Source organism: Hyla sarda, chromosome 8, assembly GCF_029499605.1.
Source record: "Hyla sarda isolate aHylSar1 chromosome 8, aHylSar1.hap1, whole genome shotgun sequence".
NCBI lineage: Eukaryota > Metazoa > Chordata > Amphibia > Anura > Hylidae > Hyla > Hyla sarda.
This window is the reverse complement of record NC_079196.1, coordinates 63,513,747-63,536,426: the sequence shown is the minus strand read 5'-3', so window position 1 is coordinate 63,536,426 and position 22,680 is coordinate 63,513,747. Positions and strand designations below refer to the sequence as shown.

Here is a 22,680-nt window from a genome sequence, read left to right as displayed (position 1 = left end):
CAAACTAGCTTGTGGAGTCTCCAATGGGAAAAGCAATGTTGCTAGCTAGCCAGTACCCTACTTTGTGCTGACAGGGGGCAAGAACCCCAAAATAGTTCTCCATAGACAAGTGACTATTACTAGGCTCTGTGTCTTCTGGAGGAGAGCTACTTTGCATATACACCAAACTTAATATGAGCTGTGAATATCTCTTTTCTAGTGATCGCTGGAGAAAAATACTATGGGGGGAAATTTATCAAAACCTGTGTAGAGGAAGAGTTGTGCAGTTGCCCATATCAACCAACCAGATTGCTTCATTAATTTTTCAGAGGCCTTTTTAAAAATTAACAAAGCAATCTGATTGGTTGCTATGTGCAACTGCTTCATATTTCCTCTGCACAGTTTGGACAAATCCCCCCCCCCCCCCTTGTTCTATTTCAAGAAGCAGGATGAGTTCAGAGCTAGGACATCCCATAGCAGTAGCCTGGTCTGGATTGTGCCCATGGAAAAAAAAAAAAAAAGACTAAAGATGGTATATAATAAATAATTGTTTATTCCTGGGATCGCCACCTATACTAAGTAGGTCTTGATGTGTTAGCTAGAATGTTGAACCCAATGCAGTGTGTTTGGTCTACGTAGGGATTCGAGGGTGTATACAATTCAGACAATTGTCAGTGTCCTCACTATTGACCATGATAATAGTGAGGTCAATCACCAATTTTTGTCCATTGTCATATGAGACCGAATATTAATTTCTAGATTCTAAATCAAATTTTTATCATCTCATCTCTTCTTTTATCTCTTTAGTCTTTGGAAGACCAAGTCTGGGACTTGTTATGTGAAGCCGACAAGACAGCAGAACAAAATAAAGACCAAAGCCAAGTTTATGATGCTATGGCACTGACCCTAAAGGAAGCTTGGGACGCCCTCATCCTCATGCTTGAAAACAGAAGAGATTTATTGCAGATGACGGCAGAGTTCTTTGATATTGCACTACAGGTTTGGGCTTGACTCCGGTGAAAGAACTTTTCATCATGGTCCTAAAATAAAATTAATTGGGGGAATTTATCATTTGTAACTTTTTTACAGCATGCATTTTCTCCTTTAAGCCCACATGTTTTCCAATTGACTCACAATTTATGAATTTGTGTAGTTTTTCAATGCCCTTTTCTGATGTGTGGTTTGTATGCCCTTGATTAAGTGGGGTTGCACGAAATTTAGCAACTTTTTAAAAAGTAACATATATGTGGCTAAAAGTTCAATACACTTAATGGATGTGTGTACTGAAAAGTATTCCCAGTCCGTTGTGCCCGTCTGAAAAAAAACACAAAAACTTCACCTCACCTTCCTACGTTCCCCCGGAGCGCCACTACAGCTGCTTCTTCCTTCTTCTGGTCTTCTTCCTTCTTCTGTGAGTTTGGATCGTCACACTGCACTCGGCCTATTACCGACCGAGGCAGGATATCGCTTTGGCTGGGGGTATACCCTGCAGGGCATAAGGGATAAATGCCCCCCCCCCCCCCCCCCCCGTTATCTCTTCAGATAATTCCTTATGTATTTTTAATATATCAGTTACCTATTTATAATGTTCTCCTTATCCTTTTTCAGTTTTCTGAGGCCCTCAATAATGCAGAGACTTTTCTTCAGGCCACACCGGATACCAATGATTCTATTACAAACCATCTTCAACAACTTCAGCAGCACGCAAAGGGTAAGGGGCGTTTATTAAAGCAATGGCCGGCATTTATCATTGTAGGTGTAAGTGAAGCATTTTTCTACACCTTTTTTTTTGTGTGTGTGCTGGTAATGTGTAGGAGCACCAAATTTTATAAATGGTCGCAGAGCATTTGATAAATTTTGTGCAGGTCACATTTTCAGAAATTTCTTTCTTCACATACACCAAAATGCTAAGCTAAGTCTGGGCTGGTGTAGTTTTAGAGACTTTTCAGTGGCTTTGCCTTTTTTGTACCTTTTCACAAAAAGGCACGGTTCATAAAACCTTCCATATCATGTGGATTGCCAAAATCTGTGGATTGCAACTCAAAATGTGTAAACCAAAAGGCGCAAATATTTCCTAGAAACAAAAAACAGTCTAAAGACAATGATAAATGTCGGCCACTATGTTTTAGTCTTAGACTACATGTGACTTGTGCCCTAAAGACAGTGCACATAGATATATCAATGGGCCCATACTATTCCCTTTTCTGAGAACAATTTTACATAGAAGAAAAGATATGGCAGCTTCCATTGCATACTATCTCACAGTGGTGCACTCCTCTAGAAGCATAGTCCAGACGTGTAGTGCAATCCATGCATCCATGTACGGCGGTCATACACATAGCATTGCTGTGTGCATGAGGCTGGAAAATAGTCAATAAAAATCAAATAAACTAATAATCTACATTGCCCTGATATGTTTTTTATTATATTATTATTATGATTCCATGGATGAGGAGAAGGATCTGTTAGACTTTTCTTGCTGTGCCTATTCAACCTGCCTTCAGACAGAACCCACATATACCCATCCATCCAAATATCAGGGCACATTTACTATATGTAAACTTTTTAGTTGGCTCCCATTAACATTTTAACATTCCTTATCACACAAAGACAATTGACATTTTCTTAAACGTGGGGTACATTTACATGCCTTATTATTGGCTGCAGTTTATTTCTGCAGGGAACTGCAGGAAAACCCATAAGACAAATTAGCAGTGAATTATGCAGATTTAGATGCATTTCAATGAGGAAAACAGTTGCGTAATTGCCTCTGCAAGATTTAACTTAAAAAACTAAAATAAACTAGAAAAAAAATAAAATAAAACACTCCTTTTTATGCCACTTCTTGTTGCAATTACTCAGCCCCACTGTTCTCCCTCCTGAGTCTCCATTGTGTTAACACCAGAAACAAGGAGAATAAGCAGTCTATTTTCAAATTTTAAAATGGACCAAAATGGTGACAATCGGTCACTCAAATTGAGCAGCGGCACACTACTGCGAGCATCATGAGACATTGCATGAGACAGGTAAGATAAAAGTGTTATTCCCTTTTGAAATATGCCATAAACAGTAGTGTATCCTGACTGACACGAATTATTTTCTTGTTAGATTTCCCCAGAAGCAAGAATGAAGCTATTTAAGAATGTGAGTCCATCTCTTCTTAGCTGACCAGATATAGAAGATCTACTTTCATATATGAATGAAAATATGAAAAAACGAGGTGCGCTCCTAGTGGAGTATTATTAAAGTGAGGTAGGGTGTGCACGAGTAGATGCACCTTACCGTGAATAGTAGTGCTAAGGGCACAACACCTCTGCTCGCCTGTAGACTCGCTGGGGTCTGTAGTACAAAATGGCGGGAGGCAGCATCGACGTCCTTCACCGTGACTTTCAGGTAACGGTGCAGTGGCACAGTAGTTGAAGGAAAAAACGGGACGTTTGAAATAGCGCCTAGGCTCCATTTCAAACGTCCCGTTTTTTCCTTCAACTACTGTACTTTCATATATGCATACACATTTTTTTTGCCCTTGCCTAGTCTTAAGGTGCTACAAATACTGTAAAGATTGCATGTGAAACAACTTATTGAAGCAAATCTGGCACCTGAAAAATGCATATGAATACAACAGCACTGTGAATCCTGTGTGTGTTTATTTTGACAAAAAAGTTGAAGTGTCAGAGAGGTGTGGCCCAGGGTCTTATGTGCCCTAGGACCAAAGAGCCTATGTGCTGTGAATCACAACCCTACCTATTGAAAGACAGGCCCGGCTTGACTTACACTGCCGAGCCATACTGAAGTCCCTCACTTTTACTGTAGTTTCACATGGTGGCACAGGGGCAGTTAGAGCTATTATAGCTGATCCCTAACCCGTCACATTCACCCTGATATACAAAAATACAGGCTCCAATTAGTGTTGCTCGCGAATATTCGCAATTCGAATATTATTCGCGAATATCGCATATTCGCAAATTCGCGAATTTCGCGAATATATAGCGCTATATATTCGTAATGACGAATATTCGTTTTTTATTATTTTTTTTCTTCACAGTACACATCACAGTGATCACCCCTCTCTGCTTCCAGCTTGTGTGGTGTAAAGAAGGCTGTAATACTACTGTGTGAGACTGGCGTGCGAAAATTCGCATATACGAAAATTAGTATATGCTAATTTTCGTATATGCGAATTTCCACATATGTTAATTTTCGCATACACGTATTTTCGCATACGCGAAAATAAAACGAGAATATAACGAATATGCGAATATTCGCGAATATATGACGAATATTCGTCCATATATTCGCGAATATTCGCAAATTCGAATATGGCCTATGCCGCTCAACACTAGCTCCAATCTCTCCTCCTGCTGTCATTCTGCCGGCAGAAAATTTCTCAGCGGAAATGTACGATTTGGGACATGTTCATTCTTTTGCCAGAATTTTGCTGGACTGCATTGTTCCCTATGGAGACGGCACCCATCTGCATGGTCCTAACGCAGATGATTTTGGCGGCACCTGCCGCAGACCGAATTTCTGCCCGGTGGAGATTCAGCAGTGTGGACAGGCCTTAAGATGAGCCTGTTAATGGGCAGCAAGGTGGGGATTTACAGCAAAGAGCCGCTGCAGCCCTGGGACACCTTTTTAACAGTACAGCGGGCCATAAAAATGCAATTCAGCAGAAAATACACTCACACACTCGATTCACAGTATCATCTGTATCCTTTCATTGAACTGAGTATGGAACAGTGCCATTGGTTTTTATATGCATTTTTCATGTGGCAGGTTCGCTTTAAAACCTTCTTTACTTTTTCATGTAACATTTTGAAAAAGTTAGAATTTACTAATTGTGTTTTTCTCTTACTCATTTTAGACTTTTGGCCACATCTTTGCATCTCTATACTTGTCTAAGATATTTTTTTTAAGTTACGAGGTGTCCTGGGTTCAACTCCCACCAAGAACAATATCTGCAAAGAGTTTGTATGTTCTCTCTGTGTTTGCATGGGTTTCCTCCAGGTACTCTGGTTTCCTCCCACACTTCAAAACATACTGATAGGTTTAGATTGTGAGCCCCAATGGGGACAGGGACCAATTTAAGTGTACAGCGCTGCGGAATCTGTGTGCGCTATATAAATACTGAGTTATTATTGTATTATTAGGTGGAGCTTCTATAATTATGTGAAATAATTATATGAAATAATACTTGTTCTTTATTGAATTTGTTAACACAAATTTACTTCCCATTAAAGTTTGTTGTATTTTTTAAACAAAATAATGTGTCTGTGTTTTTTTTACTTATTTTTCAATGTGTACACTAAATGTTCTAAACAATATTTCATACAGCAATTTTAATTAGTTAAAATAAGTAATATTCCTCCCCTTTTTACATTTAAATTACAAACGGTAATTGAAATTTTTAAAAAGTAAAGCTTAATTGCACCCTAAATTGAAAAAAATGAATACACTGAGTGATGATGGTTCTGCCAAAGTGATTCATTTGGAACAACTTTTTACAAGCTGTTTTAGAATCCCAAAATGTATTCTGAACATGTTATTACATTTTTTTATTTATCAAAACAAGTTGCCACTTTGTACTTTTTTTTTAACCCCTTTTTCAAGTACTTTTTTTTTATGTGTGGGTTGTATACCACCTATTGAGTGGAGGGGAATTGCATGTTGGGACTTTTTAAATAGTTGTATTAAATGTCACTAAAAAGTCACTAAACTTAAAGGGGTTATCCAGGAAAAAATTTTTTTTATATATATCAACTGGCTCCAGAAAGTTAAACAGATTTGTAAATTACTTCTATTAAAAAATCTGAATCCTTTCAGTACTTATGAGCTTCTGAAGTTAAGGTTGTTCTTTTCTGTCTAAGTGCTCTCTGATGACACGTGTCTCGGGAACCGCCCAGTTTAGAAGCAAATCCCCATAGCAAACCTCTTCTAAACTGGGCGGTTCCCGAGACATGTGAGAGCACTTAGACAGAAAAGAACAACCTTAACTTCAGAAGCTCATAAGTACTGAAAGGATTCAGATTTTTTAATAGAAGTAATTTACAAATCTGTTTAACTTTCTGGAGCCAGTTGATATTTAAAAAAAAAATTTTTTCCTGGATAATCCCTTTAAATATGCCCCTTTTATACTGAAGCTAGACCATTTTTATTTTGAAGTCTCCCTTTGGCAGAAGAGGGGCAAAAGTGAGTAAAACACAGAAGTCAGAAATTTGTTAACAAAATGAAGCTTGTGCAAAAATGTACTGATTTTGTATGCCAGAACACTTGCATACAAGTCAATTTCCCCCATTTTCTTAAATGCAGCGCAATTATCTGATGAAATTATAAGTCTAGCAGATAGATGTGTATATATAGAAATGGGTTCCAGGTCGCAGTGATGTATACAGTATTGTATGGAGGGAGAATACCCAAATTTCTCTTGCTGGTTCACGTGTTTGCGGAACTTTTAATGCACCAACCTCCACCACTTATATATTAATAACATTTAAATTGCTATTATATAAAAGAATAAAGATTTAATTTCCCTAAACTCACAAAAAAAACTGGATATACATAATCATTAGTCAATTTTCCTTCTATTTCTGGGAAAATGACGGTTTAACGATTTTCCCAAGAATTTTTTGTGTATTTTTCTATTTTTCTCTATACAAACATTTTGAATACCGTATATATATATATATATATATATATATATATATATATTTTTTTTTTTAACTGGAATGTTTTATTTACTGTAAAAAAAAATGCTATAAAAAAACACTTAAAAAGAGAATACCTAGACAAGTTTGCAAATATACCAAGGACCCAAAGAATGCACCAAAAGTAAAGACAAATGCCTAAAACAAAACAAAAAACAACTTTGCTTGTTGTAGTGTATTTTATATTTTAGTTTTCACAATTCACTATGGGGGAGATTTATCAAAACCTGTCCAGAGGAAAAGTTGCCCAGTTGCCCATAACAACCAATCAGATCGCTTCTTTCATTTTTCAGAGGCCTTGTTAAAAATGAAAGAGGCAATCTGATTGTTTGCTATGGGCAACTGGGCAAGTTTTCCTCTGGACAGGTTTTGATAAATCTCACCCTATATGGCTACAGCCTTTTTTTTTTTAACAAAAACAAATAATAGAAAAATGCCATAAGAACGTGCCATTTTTCCCCAAAATGCTATGTGTGAAAGAAACCTAAAATCACATGTGCAGTTTGAATCAGACTTTGCAGCAGATTTTACCTATACTTTAATATGATAGAATCTCAGCAAATATTTGCTATAAAATCAATGCTGATTTATTTCCACACAATGCCAATGTAGTTTAGAAAAATCCCTTACATTGTTATCTTTACTGGTAATTTTTACTATTTTCTGTGGAAATGCCTCTTAATTTTTACTGACCTATATTCGTTTTTATTCTTCCAGCTCTCCTCGCACGGTCATTGACCTTACTAAATAAGAGCCGAGAACTTACTGAATTCATACAGCAATTCAGATCTCAGCAGCCAGTGGCAAACTGTGACATGATGAAAGGAGCCCATAGCAGCTGCTTTAAAGTAGAAGGACTACTGGAATCACTACAAGACAGGAGGCGGCAGCTGGACAAGCAGATGAGGCAACACCGACAAAGGCTGGAGCAGGTCTTGCACGTTAGTCATTGGCACCAACAGGAAGACAAGGTAACAAGGGAGAAAATAAACTCAGCACATGTTCCTCTAGATCACAGCTGTAGGGTTAGTGTCAGAGCACAATGTTATTTTATGGGATGGAGGGAGAACATATACCCATCTGTGGGCCTGATCACCTCGCTGTACAGTGGCTTGTGACAGGCCTTAAAAAGTTGACCATCTGGTATTTCTGTGTGGTTGGTCTACAACTTTTGCCATAATTACAACATTGCAGATAGTGCATGGGATTCCCAGGTCACTAAATATGCACAGTATTATAAACGCATTAGGGAAATTACATTTTATCCATGCTATAAAAAAAGATTATGCTTATTATAGTATAACTATTGAATACATTGCTGATACAGAACATTTACATCTATGATTAATTATATTGAAAAACCAGTTGTGCATTTGATATTCTGTGTCTATCGTTGCTGTCTCTATGCTTGCTACATACATATATATATATATATATATATATATATTTATATTTAATAGAACTTGTTTGTTATTAATATGAATGTCTGGGTTAAGGCGTAAAACACAATTACCGCTGAACCTTTTCCCACTATATATACAATGCTCAAAAAAACTAAAAAATAAATCTAATCCTAGATCAGAATGAGTGAACTAAATCGTATGAAATACTTTTGTCTTTACAAAGTTGAATGTGCTGACAACATAATCACACAAAAATTATCAATGGGAATCAAATTTATCAATCCATGGAGGTCTGGATATGGATTCACACTCAAAATCAAAGTGGAAAACCACACTACAGGCTAATCCAACTTTGATGTAATGTCCTTAAAACAAGTCAAAATGAGGCTGAGTAGTGTGTGGCCTCCACGTGCCCGTATGACCTCCTTACAATGCCTGGGCATGGTCCTGATGAGGCATCCGACAACTCCTGGACAGTCTGTGGTGCAACAAGGCGTTGGTTGATGGTAGGGATGAGCGAATAGAATCTGACGAATCCGAATTCGTTACGAATTTGAGGAAAAATTCGATTGATAACGAATGCGAATATCGCCGTGATTTGATCACGCAAATCGCTTAATTAACCCCTTAAGGACCCAGCCAATTTTCACTGTAGGACCCGGCCATTTTTTTGCACATCTGACCACTGTCACTTTAAGCATTAATAACTCTGGGATGCTTTTACCTTTCATTCTGATTCCGAGATTGTTTTTTCATGACATATTCTACTTTATGGTAGTGGTAATATTTTGTCGATACTTACATCATTTCTTGGTGAAAAATTCCAAAATTTGATGAAAAAATTGAAAATTTAGAATTTTTTTAAAACTTTGAAGCTGTCTGCTTACAAGGAAAATGAATATTCCAAATAAATTATATATTTATTCACATATACAGTATGTCTACTTTATGTTTAGATCATAAAGTTGCCATGTTTTTACCTTTGGAAGACATCAGAGGGCTTCAAAGTATAGCAGCAATTTTCCACAAAATTTTCAAAATCAAAATTTTTCAGGGACCAGTTCAGTTTTGAAGTGGATTTGAACGGCTTTCATATTAGAAATACCCCATAACTGACCCCATTATAAAAACTGCACCCCTCAAAGTATTAAAAAGGACATTCAAAAGGTTTGTTAACCCTTTAGGTGTTTCACAGGAATAGCAGCAAATTGAAGGAGAAAATTCAAAATCTTCATTTTTTACACTCGCATGTTCTTGTAGACCCTTTTTACAAGGGGTAAAAGGAGAGAAATCTTCCTAAAATGTGTAACCCAATTTCTTTTGAGTAAGGAAATACCTCATATGTGTATGTCAAGTGTTCGGCGGGCGCAGTAGAAGGCTCAGAAGGGAAGGAGCGACAGTGGGATTTTGGAGAGTGAATTTTTCTGAAATGGTTTTTGGGGGGCATTTAGGAAGCCCCTGTGCTGCCAGAACAGCAAAATAAACCCCACATGGCATATTATTTTGGAAACTACACCCCTCAAGGAACGCAACAAGGGGTACAGTGAGCCTTAACACCTCACAGGTGTTTGACGACTTTTTGTTAAATTCGGATGTGTAAATGAAAAAAAATTATATTTTTCACTAAAATGTTGTTTTTCCCCAAATTTTACATTTTTACAAGGGGTAATAGGAGAAAATGACCCCCAAAATTTGTAACCCCACTTCTTCTGAGTATGGAAATACCCAATGTGTGGACTTCAAGTGCTCTTCTGGCGCACTACAATGCTCAGAAGAGGAGGAGCACCATTGAGCTTTTGGAGACAGAATTTGGTTGGAATAGAAGTCGGGGGCCATGTGCATTTACAAAGCCCCACAGTATTTAATAAGGGGTACAGTGAGCATTTACACCCCACTGGCGTTTGACAGATCTTTGGAACAGTGGGTTGTGCAAATGAAAAATTACATTTTTCATTTTCACGGACCACTGTTCCAAAAATCGGTCAGACACCTGTGGGGTGTAAATGCTCACTGTACCCCTTATTACATTACATGAGGGGTGTAGTAGTTTCCAAAATATGGTCACATGTGGGGGGGGGGTCCATTGTTCTGGCACTATGGGGGCTTTGTAAATACATGTGGCCTTCAATTCCGGACAAATTTTCTCTTCAAAATCCCAATGGTGCTCCTTCTCTTCTGAGCATTGTAGTTCACCCTCAGAGAACTTTATATCCACATATGGGGTATGTTCTTACTCAGAAGAAATGGGGTTACAAATTTTGGGGGGCTTTTTTCCTATTTTCCCTTGGGAAAATGAAAAATTTAGGGTAACACCAGCATTTTAGTGAAAAATTTTTTTTTTCATTTTTCCATCCAACTTTGAAGAATTTTCATTAAACACCTGTGGGGTGTTAAGGCTCACTATACCCCTTGTTATGTTCCGTGAGGGGTGTAGTTTCCAAAATAGGGTCACATTTCTTTTTTTGGTGTTTATGTCAGAACCGCCGTAAAATCAGCCACCCCTGTGTAAATCACCAATTTAGGCCTCAAATGTACATAGTGCACTCTCACTCCTGAGCCTTGTTGTGCACCCGCAGAGCATATTACGCCCACATATGGGGTATTTCCGTACTCAGGAGAAATTGTGTTACAAATTTTGGGGGTCTTTTTTTCCTTTTAACACTTGTGAAAATAAAAAGTATGGGGCAACACCAATTTTTTTTTATTTTTTTACACTAACATGCTGGTGTAGCCCCCAACTTTTTCTTTTCATAGGGGGTAAAACGAGAAAAAGACCCCCAAAATTTGTAGTGTAATTTCTCCCCAGTACGGAAATACCCCACATGTGGCCCTAAACTGTTTCCTTGAAATACGACAGGGCTCCGAAGTGAAAGAGCACCATCCGCATTTGAGATCTAAATTAGGGATTGCATAGGGGTGGACATAGGGGTATTCTACGCCAGTGATTCCCAAACAGGGTTCCTCCAGCTGTTGCTAAACAACCAGCATGCCTGGACAGTCAGTGGCTGTCCGGAAATGGTGGGAGTTGTTATTTTGCAACAGCTGGAGGGTCCGTTTTGGAAACACTGCCGTACAATAAGTTTTTCATTTTTATTGGGGGGAAGGGGGGTCAGTGTAAGGGGGTGTATATGTAGTGTTTTACCCTTTATTATGTGTTAGTGTAGTGTAGTGTTTTTAGGGTACATTCGCAATGGCAGAGGTTTACAGTGAGCTTCCTGCTAGAATTTGCGCCACGGCGAAACATTTGCCGCAGCTCATACTTGAAGCAGGAAACTTACTGTAAACCTGCCCGTGTGAATGTACCCTGTACGTTCACATGGGGGGACAAACCTCCAGCTGTTTCAAAACTACAACTCCCAGCATTACTGACAGACCGTGCATGCTGGGAGTTGTAGTTTTGCAACAGCTGGAGGCACACTGGTTAAAAAACCTTCAGTTAGGTTCTGTTACCTAACTCAGTATTTTCCAACCAGTGTGCCTATAGCTGTTGCAAAACTACAGCTCCCAGCATGTACTGATGCTGGGAGATGTAGTTATGCAACAGCTGGAGGTACGCAACTACAACTCCCAGCATGCCGAGACAGCTGTTTGCTGTTTGGGCATGCTGGGATTTGCAGTTTTGCAACATCTGGAGGGCTACAGTTAAGCGACCACTGCACAGTGAAACTGTGGACCTCCAGATGTTGCAAAACTACAAATCCTAGCATGCCCAGACAGCAAACAGCTGTGTGGGCATGCTAGGAATTGTAGTTTTGCAAGATCAGTATAGAGATCACTGTGCAGTGGTCTCTAAACTGTAGACCTCCAGCTGTTGCAAAACTGCAAATCCCAGCATGCCAAAGCGCAGCATGCCGAGTTGTAGTCTTGCAACATCTGGAGGTCTACAGGTTGACTCCCTCAGGAAGCGAGTGAGCGAAACTACGTAGGGGTAGGCTCCTGACCATTGTAAGTCTAGCTGGGTGTCAGATGGCTAGTTGCATGGACTGTCTCGTATGATTATTTTTGTTGCAGGGACAACTGATGTTCCAACTCCTATTGAGGTGGTTTCTTTCCCCTCAGACTTGTATGGTAAACATCCTTGTCTCCCTGTATTCATACTGCCAATAGCACTAGTCAAATGACACTTTACATGCTATGCTTATGTATATGTCCTTCTTGTTTACATTAAGTGTTCTGGGTTTACAGATATTTTTATAGGTGTATTCTTATACATATGTAGTGTGGTTCTATTCCAGTCCACCTCGTACTGAGTATCATATGTTCATATCTATCCTATGTACTTATTGGACAATACTTTAATATTTTTTTGTCTTGAGTCTTTTTCTTTCTGACTGCTGCTGATTTTTTATCATGTTTTATTCTATTTGGTAACAATAAAGATTTATACATATTCATTATATATTGTGTCAGTTTGGTGCATTTTGATAGGTATATCTGGAGGGCTACAGTGTAGAGACCACTGTATAGTGGTCTCAAACTTTAGCCCTCCAGATGTTGCTAGGCAACTCACCGACTTCCGTAGGAACAAGGGAGCCAGCCGCACGACATGCCGCCCGCGCCAATCACCACAGCCGATCGCGTCCTGCAGCCTCCACCAATGGGTAAGTGGACTTCGAGGCCCAGTCCCCTTCGGTTTCCCCGTTCTGCCCTGCCTATTGTGGGCGGGCAGGACAGGGAAAGCGAAAGTTAGTCAAAAGCGACGACCAATAGCAGGGATAGGAGGGGTGGCACCCCTGCCCCCTCACTCCTATCCCTTCAGGGGAATCATAGGTGTCTTGGACAACCGCGATCCCCCTTATTTACCGGGTCACCATAGACCTGTATGACCCGGAATAGGCGCAAAACGCAAGAGTGAATTCACTTGCGATTTTCGCCGATCGCTGACATGGGGGGGGGGGGGTCTGATGACCCTCCTGGGCATTTGCACGGGGTGCCTGCTGTCAAACACCCCAGCGGTCTGTAGATAGGTGACTCTTCCTTTTGGAGGTATATCTGGTTTAATTGATAATCTCCAGTCATATTTCAAGGCTCTTTAAGGGGTCAAAGCATTGAACTGAAACTTAGGTGCATTTATACATCTATGTAATGGATGCATACTGGTCTGAACATGACACAAATGACTTGAACCAACAGCTGTTATATTGGGCAAAGAATAATTCAGCTCTAAGCTCACCTAAAAATTCCTTTTCCTGCCTACTTACGTATCCACTCTAAATAGCTGATCCACAACTGGTCGACTGTCCCTGCACTGAAATAAAGTCCAGTAGTATCACAAGTCAAAACAATAAACAAAACTGTACAAAGGTACGGAAGACCAAGTCTGAATACGAAGGGTTATAGGCAAAAGCTAAAGTCAAAATACGGACAGGGAATGTACAAACAAACAAAAAAATCAGTTAAAAGATCAGGTTTTTATCAGAGAGAACAACACAGTACTGATACAGAAGACAGGAAAATGGTCAGGAGACAATAGGAAAGAATGTGTTGAAGAGTCAGTTTGTCTGGCGCTGCATATATGGAGCCTGGCTTGGCGTATGAGATACAGCTAATGATGAAAGCTGAGAGACAATAGGCAAGGGTCAAATATACACAGTATAACAAAGCAGGAGCAAGAAAAGGGCAAGTGCTGAGACAAACACACAGAGCTATAAACGGCAGACTGGCTGGGAATGAATATGCATCTTAGGAAGTAGACACAGGGAGCAGATGTGATAGGCTTTAATCCCAAGCCCCCCTGATAGGACCGGACATTGCCACAGCTAACGTACACAGAAAACGTAACCTTTCAGGCAGAACCAGGTCCTACTCATTACTACATCATTTTCTGATACTGACCTTGTTGTTTATTATGGAATGGAGCATTACAGATTGTGACTAATGACAGTGAATTTACTTTTGCCATAGGTTACCTGTTGGCTGAGGAAGCAGATAGACTTATATCTATCAGATGTTCAGCTTGGGGCATCACTGACAGAAAATGAGGAGCTACTTCAGAAACACAAACAGCTTGTCCTGGACTCCAAGGTAAAGTCACAATTTAAATGCATGATAATCCTTTTTACAGTGCACCGTTCGGCAAAATTCGGTTAAAAAACAAGTAACTTTTATTTATTTATTTTTTTTCAAATCTTTATTTAGTTTTTTCAACCAATATAAGACAAAGTTGTGAAGCATAACAAACAAGTAACTTTTATTAATACACTGCTCAAAAAAATAAAGAAAACACTAAGATAACACATCCTAGATCTGAATTAATGAACTAATCATGAAATACTTTCGTCTTTACATAGTTTAATGTGCTGACAACAAAATCACACAAAAATGTATCAACCCATGGAGGTCTGGATATGGAGTCACACTCAAAATCAAAGTGGAAAACCACACTACAGGCTGATCCAACTTTGAAGCAATGTCCTTAAAATAAGTCAAAATGAGGCTCAGTAGTGTGTGTGGCCTCCACGTGCCCATATGACCTCCCTACAACGCCTGGGCATAATCCTGAGGAGGTGGTCTCCTGAGGGATGTCCTCCCAGACCTGGTCTAAAACATCCACTAACTCCTGGACAGTCTGTGGTGCAACGTGGCGTTGGTGGATGGAGCGAGACATGATGTCCCAGATGTCAGATGTGATCAATCGGATTCAGGTCTGGGGAACGGGCGGGCCAGTCCATAGCATCAATGCCTTCCTCTTGCAGGAACTGCTTACACACTCCAGCCACATGAGGTCTAGCTTTGTCTTGCATTAGGAGGAACCCAGGGCCAACCGCACCAGCATATGGTCTCACAAGGGGTCTGTGGATCTCATCTCGGTACCTATTGGCAGTCAGGCTACCTCTGGCAAGCACATGAAGGGCTGGAGGTTATTGCAGGCAGCAGAATGTTCTCCACGGCGTCTCCAGACTCGGTCACATCTGTCACATGTGCTCAGTGTGAAACTGCTTTCATCTGTGAAGAGCACAGGGCGCCAGAGGCAAATTTGCCAATCTTGGTGTTCTCTGGCAAATACCAAACGCCCTGCACGGTGTTGGGCTGTAAGCACAACCCCCACCTGGGGATGTCGGGCCCTCATACCACCTTGTTTCTGACTATTTGAGTGGACACATGAACATTTGTGGCCTGCTGGAGATCATTTTGCAGGGCTCTGGCGGTGCTTCTCCTGCTCATCCTTGCACAAGGGAAGTAGCGGTCCTGCTCCTGGGTTGTTGCCCTCCTACGGCCTCCTCCACGTCTCCCTATGTACTGTCTCCTGATAGTGCCTCCATGCTCTGGACACTACGCTGACAGACACAACAAACCTTCTTGCCACAGCTCACATTGATGTGCCATCCTGGATGAGCTGCATTACCTGAGCCACTTGTGTGGGTTGTAGACTCTGTCCCCTGCTACCACTAGAGTGAAAGCACTGCCAGCATTCAAAAGTGACCAAAACATCAGCCAGGAAGCATAGGAACCGAGAAGTGGTCTGTGGTCACCACCTGCAGAATCACTCCTTTATAGGGGGGTGTCTTGCTAATTGCCTATGATTTCCACCTGTTGTCTGTTCCATTTGCACAACAGCATGTGAAATTGATTGTCAATCAGTGTTGCTTCCTGAGTGGATAGTGTGATTTCACAGAAGTGTCATTGACTTGGAGTTACATTGTGTTGTTCAAGTGTTCCCTTTTTTTTTTGAGCAGTTTAAGTTAATAAGACACAATTGTTGACAGCGAATGCACCAAGAAGGATTTGTTGAAATCTAATGAAACTATATATGTGTAAATGTAATGAAGATATACAGTATGTAAGCGATTACAATATTAGAGCATGGACAGTTTCCATATGGTATCCTATAGCACATTTGCCCACAAGTCTCACAGCTGAGTCTGTAGATCCCTCACATTTGTAGGTTGCCAAATTTGGTTTGCCAATCTGGTGACTGGGCAGGCCAAGTAAGTGTTGCAATCTGGAATAGAGAGCTAACAATGAGGCCTCCATGCTCTAACCCTAAAAACAATATTAAGACATATAATGGGTGTTGTGATATTAAATTTCCTTATGCTAAGCACCCTGAAATGGAAGAGACAGGGGTGTGTAATGAAGGTGCAACCAGCGTCTGGATGGTGGACAAGGAGACTATTGGAGCTACTTGTTCTTGTCAGTGGATCAAACCGTTCTCCTTCCAAAGCCCATGAATGTGCTTTCACATACCCACCTAACAGCTTTGTCAGGACTGCCTAGATGGGGGGCAATGGAAACAACCATACGGCTTTTCTCAGTCCTTAAAAAAATTTCTGAGTGTGTCGTAGAGGCATGTCTAGCAGTCAACGATCTTTCACCAACAGTTACCCTACCCAAAAGTAGCCTCTGAGAAGCTTTTAAAAGGGCAGCAGGGGAAGAACTTTTTACCCCCTCTTGAGGTAAGACCCAGTGTCTTATCAGACCACACTTACGTAATTATTACCGTATTTACATGCATGTCTGAAACAGAACTGCATGCTGAATTTTCAGCAATCCAGCATTTCTATCTGGGTGCGTTTTTTTTTTTGTCAATGTATGTATAACAAATACCTAATAATCTGCTGAAAGATAGTCGTTTGCAAGGTTAACACTCAACATCATGTGCATTACCACAATTCACCAACTTTAAAAAGTTATTGCCATAGTTGACACTTATCCCCTATACACAGGATAGGGTATAAGTATGTGATTGTGGGGGTTTGGCCAACCTCCCCATATTCTTAGGAATGCAACTTCTGAAATTCCTGTGTGAATTGTGTAAGGGATTGTCAAATATAGCACTTGTGTATGGGAGTACAGCGCTTGGATATCTTTGCTGCTCCCATAGACAATGAGTGGAGCAGTGGTCGAGTATGAGCACTGCTTCTCCATTCAGACAGGAAACACAGGAGTCTCTTTTTCAAGATTGTGGGGATTCTCAGCAGTGGGACTTAGTGCAATCATATACTTATTGCCTCTGCTGTAGAGATGGAATGAGTTTCCATGATGGCAAACCTTCATTAACACTGGGCCTTTATGATGATCATAGATGGATTTACCAATAGACCCAGTAGGGCTAGTTGAAAGGGTATAACATAGTAGATGTCAAATGGGCACTGCATAACCTATCTTGCTTTAAGAGATAACAAATATCATCCAGAGGAAAATATATAGAGGGTAAAAAAAATCCAAGCCGTGATGCACAACACTGTCCAAAAATTGTTAAAGGGAAGGGACTTACGTCTCAGGGTGTATCAGTGTGGTGACAGTCATAGAAAAAAGGCTCACACACACTGTTACTGCTATAACTTCTTCTTTATATAAATGATTTCTTCACAAGAAATAACTTTTTCACAATGTAACAAAGAAAAAAGCAGTGAATAATCACCCAGGTGGATACAGATAGTCCCAAGATGTATATTGGAGAAATAGCCGATTTACATAGTTAGTACGGTTGAAAAAAGACATATGTCCATCAAGTTCAACCAGGGAATTAAGGGGTAGGGGTGTGGCGCGACATTGGGGAAGGGATGAGATTTTATATTTCTTCATAAGCATTAATCTTATTTTGTTCCAGGAATGTATCTAATCCTGTTTTAAAGCTGTTAATTGTTCCTGCTGTGACCAGTTCCTGAGGTAGACCGTTCCATAAATTCACAGTCCTCACGGTAAAGATTTCTTAAGACTTCATAGTGCAGCTTCACTGCTCAGCTTCTCTGGCCGTCTCCATCCACATGAAGGACAGGTGAGAGGAATTGCAAAGTTTCAGAGGTTACACATCCTTTGTCAAGCATAGTGAACATTCCCATCACCCACATATATAGTATCAAACTCTCGCGAGATTTAATTCTATAAAAATATAAAATATACAAAAATTACACAACTGTTAAAAACAATGTATATAGTTAGTCATAGAAAATATCCTAATTGTACTTTTATAGAAAAATATTGAAATTACAATTTTCATTCATCCCATGGGGCTGTAACGTACACAATTTCTGTATCCAGCGCACCTCGCTCTTAAGTAACCTTGTCTTAATTTTTTCTTTGTTGTCTCCTTCAATGTTTTCCAATACTTGCCACCTTAGTTCGTTAATATTACGTCCTTTTTCAAAAACAAAATGCAGTGCTACACTAGTTTCATATTTTTGCTTTTGTTTTTGAGTATCTTCCACTGACTCTTTTTTATATGTGCGAATAGCACTTTTATGTTCGTTTATTCTTTGTTTTATTGGTCTCATAGTCTTCCCTACATAGCCCATCCCGCAGGGACATTTAAAAAAATACACGACTTGACAGCTATTACAGGAATGCCATCCTTTGATTGGGATTTGAGTCCCTTTCATCGGATGGGAGACCATATCCCCCTTAATGATAGCACTGCAGTTTTGGCATGACAGACATGCAAATGTCCCCAATTGTTTAGCTTTCAAAAAAGTCTGTTTGTCCATTTTCTTCTTTTTTAGATCTGCCCTTATCAAGTGGTTAGCTATTGATTTATTTTTTCTATAGACAAACCTGGGACGTTCTCGGGACAGGCGACCATTTTTTTTTATCATTTTTGAGTGACCATTATATGTTGAAATGAAACTCATCTTATTATCTTGTATGATCTTTTTGCTCTTTTTGTTACTTCTTAGATCTTCTCTTGATAATAAATCTACCTCTTAACTCGCTTGTTCTAATTCTTTTTTGTCATAACCTCTTTGTGTGAATTTTTCAATCACTATTTCCTTATTTTTTATAAACTCTTCCTCTTTACTACAAATTCTTTTAGTACGAATTAGCTGACCTTTTGGGATGCCTTTGAATATTTGCGGTGCATGGCCGCTTTCTCTGTGTAGCAAATTGTTTCGATCTGTCTCTTTAACAAAAAGAGTGGTCTCCAATTTTCCCTCTATGCTTTTAATTATTTTTACATCATCCACATAGCGGACCCACAGCCTCACCTTCTCACTGAGGTAATGACCTCCTACAAACTTCTCCTCGAATTGGGACATAAAGATATTAGCTAAACTAGGGGCCACAGGGGACCCCATCAAAGTCCCCTGTTTCTGTGGAAAAAAATCCTCTCCAAATCTGAAATTGTTCTTATACAAAATAATTTCTAACAGTTCTACCAAAAACTAAATTTTTGCATTACTCAATGGATTATCCTTAATGAGTTGTTTCGTTTTTTGAAAGCTAAACAATCGGGGACATTTGCATGTTTGTCATGCCAAAACTGCAGTGCTATCATTAAGAGGGATACGGTCTCCCATCCGATGAAAGGGACTAAAATCCCAATCAAAGGATGGCATTCCTGTAATAGCTGTCAAGTCGTGTATTTTTTTAAATGTCCCTGCGGGATGGGCTATGTAGGGCAGACTATGAGACCAATAAAACAAAGAATAAACAAACATAAAAGTGCTATTCACACATATAAAAAAGAGTGGGTGGAAGATACTCGAAAACAAAAGCAAAAATATGAAACTAGTGTAGCACGGCATTTTTTTTGAAAAAGGACATAATATTAACGAACTAAGGTGGCAAGTATTGGAAAACATTGAAGGAGACAACAAAGAAAAAATTAAGACAAGGTTACTTAAGAGCGAGGTGCGCTGGATACAGAAATTGTGTACGTTACAGCCCCATGGGATTAATGAAAATTGTAATTTCAATATTTTTCTATAAAAGTACAATTAGGATATTTTCTATGACTAACTATATACATTGTTTTTAACAGTTGTGTAATTTTTGTATATTTTATATTTTTATAGAATTAAATCTTGCGAGAGTTTGATACTATATATGTGGGTGATGGGAATGTTCACTATGCTTGACAAAGGATGTGTAACCTCTGAAACTTTGCAATTCCTCTCACCTGTCCTTCATGTGGATGGAGACGGCCAGAGAAGCTGAGCAGTGAAGCTGCACTATGAAGTCTTAAGAAATCGGCTATTTCTCCAATATACATCTTGGGACTATCTGTATCCACCTGGGTGATTATTCACTGCTTTTTTCTTTGTTACATTGTGAAAAAGTTATTTCTTGTGAAGAAATCATTTATATAAAGAAGAAGTTATAGCAGTAACAGTGTGTGTGAGCCTTTTTTCTATGACTGTGTACAACACTGTGTCACAATAGATGCAGATAATCTCAAAAGAAGAAATGTAAGGAAGATGCCCACACTCACCGGCAATTGAAGTATGGCAAGGAATTTATTTAATCCAAATAGTCCATAGCAAAAAGGATTTCACCCAAGGGCAGGGAGAGAGATCAGTCCGTGACCGACAGCAGGGGCGCCAATGAACAACAGTGTTGCGCGTCAGTGACGCATCATCCAGTTCATCATGAAATCTTTTTTGCTATGGACTATTTGGATTAAATAAATTCCTTGCCATACTTCAATTGCTGGTGAGTGTGGACATCTTCCTCACATTTCTTCTTTTGAGATGATTTAGTTGAAAGGGTGCTTGCTAAAGGGGAACATTATGTACAGTAGGAATACACTGAACAATATATGGCTCATGGCATATAAGACAGTTTTTTTATTAGAATTTTTTTTAGCTCAGCTTCAGACAGAATTCTGGGGCATTTTGCATAGTAATTCTCTACATTAGAGTTAAAGGGGCAGTTATCACCTTTCGCAAACCTTGACTGCTGCTGTTCTGACTGGGATGGACCCTGCTGCTCAGCACTTACTGGTGTCAGTGCAGAATAAGGAAATGCACGCTTATTCATATCTATGGCCAGTGAGTCGGCACATCTTAGTGTTGTGACTGAGACCAAGAAGTCCTGAGCAGCAGGAACAGGCACAGTCTGACCAGTAAGGGATCACAGCAGGTGAGTACATTTTATTTTATTTTTCATCCCAGCCAGGCCACTTTGGATAGTAAATAATTGGACAACCCCTTTAAATAAAAAACAATGAATTCTCTCACCACTAGGGGATGCTCACTGCATACTGATCAATTATTGAGTTTAACATGAGCTGTTTAAATCTTTATGTGTTCATTTCCCTTTGCTGACAGCGTCAAGCTGAACGAATCTGGAGATCTGTATAAGAAAAACAGAGCTCCAATACCTACAATTTTGCTGCCCTAGATTATCATTAACTCTTTTAACATCTTAAACTGTATTATTTTATTATATATTCCATTATGTTCAAAATGTTGGCATGACGTTTATTAGAGGTACTACAAGAAAGGTTAAAGGGAACACATTTGTTATTGCAGATGACCTGCCCCTACAGTGTAAACATGGATTAAAGAGTACCTGTCACCAAATAAAACTTTTAATATAGTGTTCTGTGGTAAGCCTCAGGGGGTGTAGGGTAGCTGGGGTGTTGCTGAGCAGGTATCAGGGGTTTATTAACCCTTTTCACTCGTGACGCCAGGGTGAGGGTTAAATGCTGAGGTAATGTTGGGCCTATCGCCACCCTTCCCAAGAGCGATAGGTGAGTGCAGAATAACGGATTGTCAACAACCAGTGCTTAGCTGAAAACTTGTTGAAACTTTACTGAAGATTTTCTGTAACATGCAGTAACCGGTAACAGTCCAGATAACAGAGTCTATATACAGCTGAGCAGCGACTGACAGTGGTTGGGACCGGGTAAGTTCTCTTTAGTTTAGGAGGATTTTGTAGCATAGATCTGCTGGATTTAGGGGTAGGTTTAGGTCCAGTGATCTTTCGGAGTTAGCGGGGAATTGTAAGAACTCACAGTCTTTAGCATAGGCCGAGGCCACAAGGCTTTGACCTAGTAATTGTCTTTGAAAGTTGCGGAGGTCCTACCTCATCCAGTGTCAGCAACCCAAGAGAGCGATTATTGGCTGCAGCTCCCTTATATGGGCAGGGGCTGAGCGGTTTTGGATTGGTCCATAACAACTGTCACTCACCGTTACATGACAACGATGTGATGATGTGATGCCTGCTGGGAAATGCCCACTTTCTCCTGCTGGGAGATTGCACTATGTGAGCAAGAATACAAGGTATGATACAGAGCTTTTTAAAGCTCTGAAATTTTTTTAAGGGTGGGTGGGGAGTTGGGAGTAGTTAGGGAACATAGCCTAAGTTACTTTAGAAAAGTTTATTTGGTGACAGGTACTTTTTAAAGGAAAGTAGTATTCCTGCAGCCCTACAGATTGTTACTAAAAGGGAAAAAAAATGGATTGTGAGCAGCTCACTAATAAATTTGGGATATACCAAATTTCTAATACTAATACCGAGGTCTCTAAAATAAAATCTACTCTACTCCTGGAGGGAAAATAAATACATACAATATATAATATTGGACCTCAAGGTACCGTATATACTCGAGTATAAGCCGACCCGAGTATAAGCCGAGACCCCTAATTTCAACCCAAAATCCCAGGAAAAGTTATTGACTCGAGTATAAGCCTAGGGTGGGAAATACATCATCCCCCCCTGTCATCATCCAGACCCCCGTCATTAACATCCTCATCATCATCCCCTTGTCATCATCCCACACATCCCCCCTTCATCATCCCCTTATCATCCCACACATCCCCCCTTCATCATCCCCTTATCATCCCACACATCCCCCCTTCATCATCCCCTTATCATCCCGCACATCCCCCCTTCATCATCCCCTTATCATCCCGCACATCCCCCCTTCA

The 22,680-nt window shown here is 39.8% G+C and overlaps 1 protein-coding gene and 1 long non-coding RNA gene across 6 annotated transcripts in view; one reads left to right on the top strand and one right to left on the bottom strand.

Moving 5' to 3' along the window:
• The window catches only part of CCDC141 (coiled-coil domain containing 141), a 290,158-nt gene that overhangs the window by 125,088 nt on the left and 142,390 nt on the right, over nucleotides 1-22,680 (top strand). For 3 of the 5 annotated variants that reach the window (XM_056534334.1, XM_056534335.1, XM_056534333.1), the window contains exons 3-6: nucleotides 787-978; nucleotides 1,588-1,690; nucleotides 7,401-7,654; nucleotides 13,991-14,110. In XM_056534334.1, coding sequence (XP_056390309.1) covers nucleotides 787-978; nucleotides 1,588-1,690; nucleotides 7,401-7,654; nucleotides 13,991-14,110 — 669 coding nt within the window. Of the gene's footprint in view, nucleotides 1-786; nucleotides 979-1,587; nucleotides 1,691-3,086; nucleotides 3,200-7,400; nucleotides 7,655-13,990; nucleotides 14,111-22,680 lie in introns of those variants that run through there. The other 2 variants (XM_056534336.1, XM_056534337.1) reach the window with 2 other exon arrangements.
• Nucleotides 838-22,680, bottom strand: part of LOC130284214 (uncharacterized) — a 100,878-nt gene continuing 79,035 nt past the window's right edge. Inside the window, exon 3 of the long non-coding RNA XR_008846952.1 lies at nucleotides 838-1,019. This is a non-coding gene — a long non-coding RNA (uncharacterized LOC130284214). The remainder of the gene's footprint in view (nucleotides 1,020-22,680) is intronic.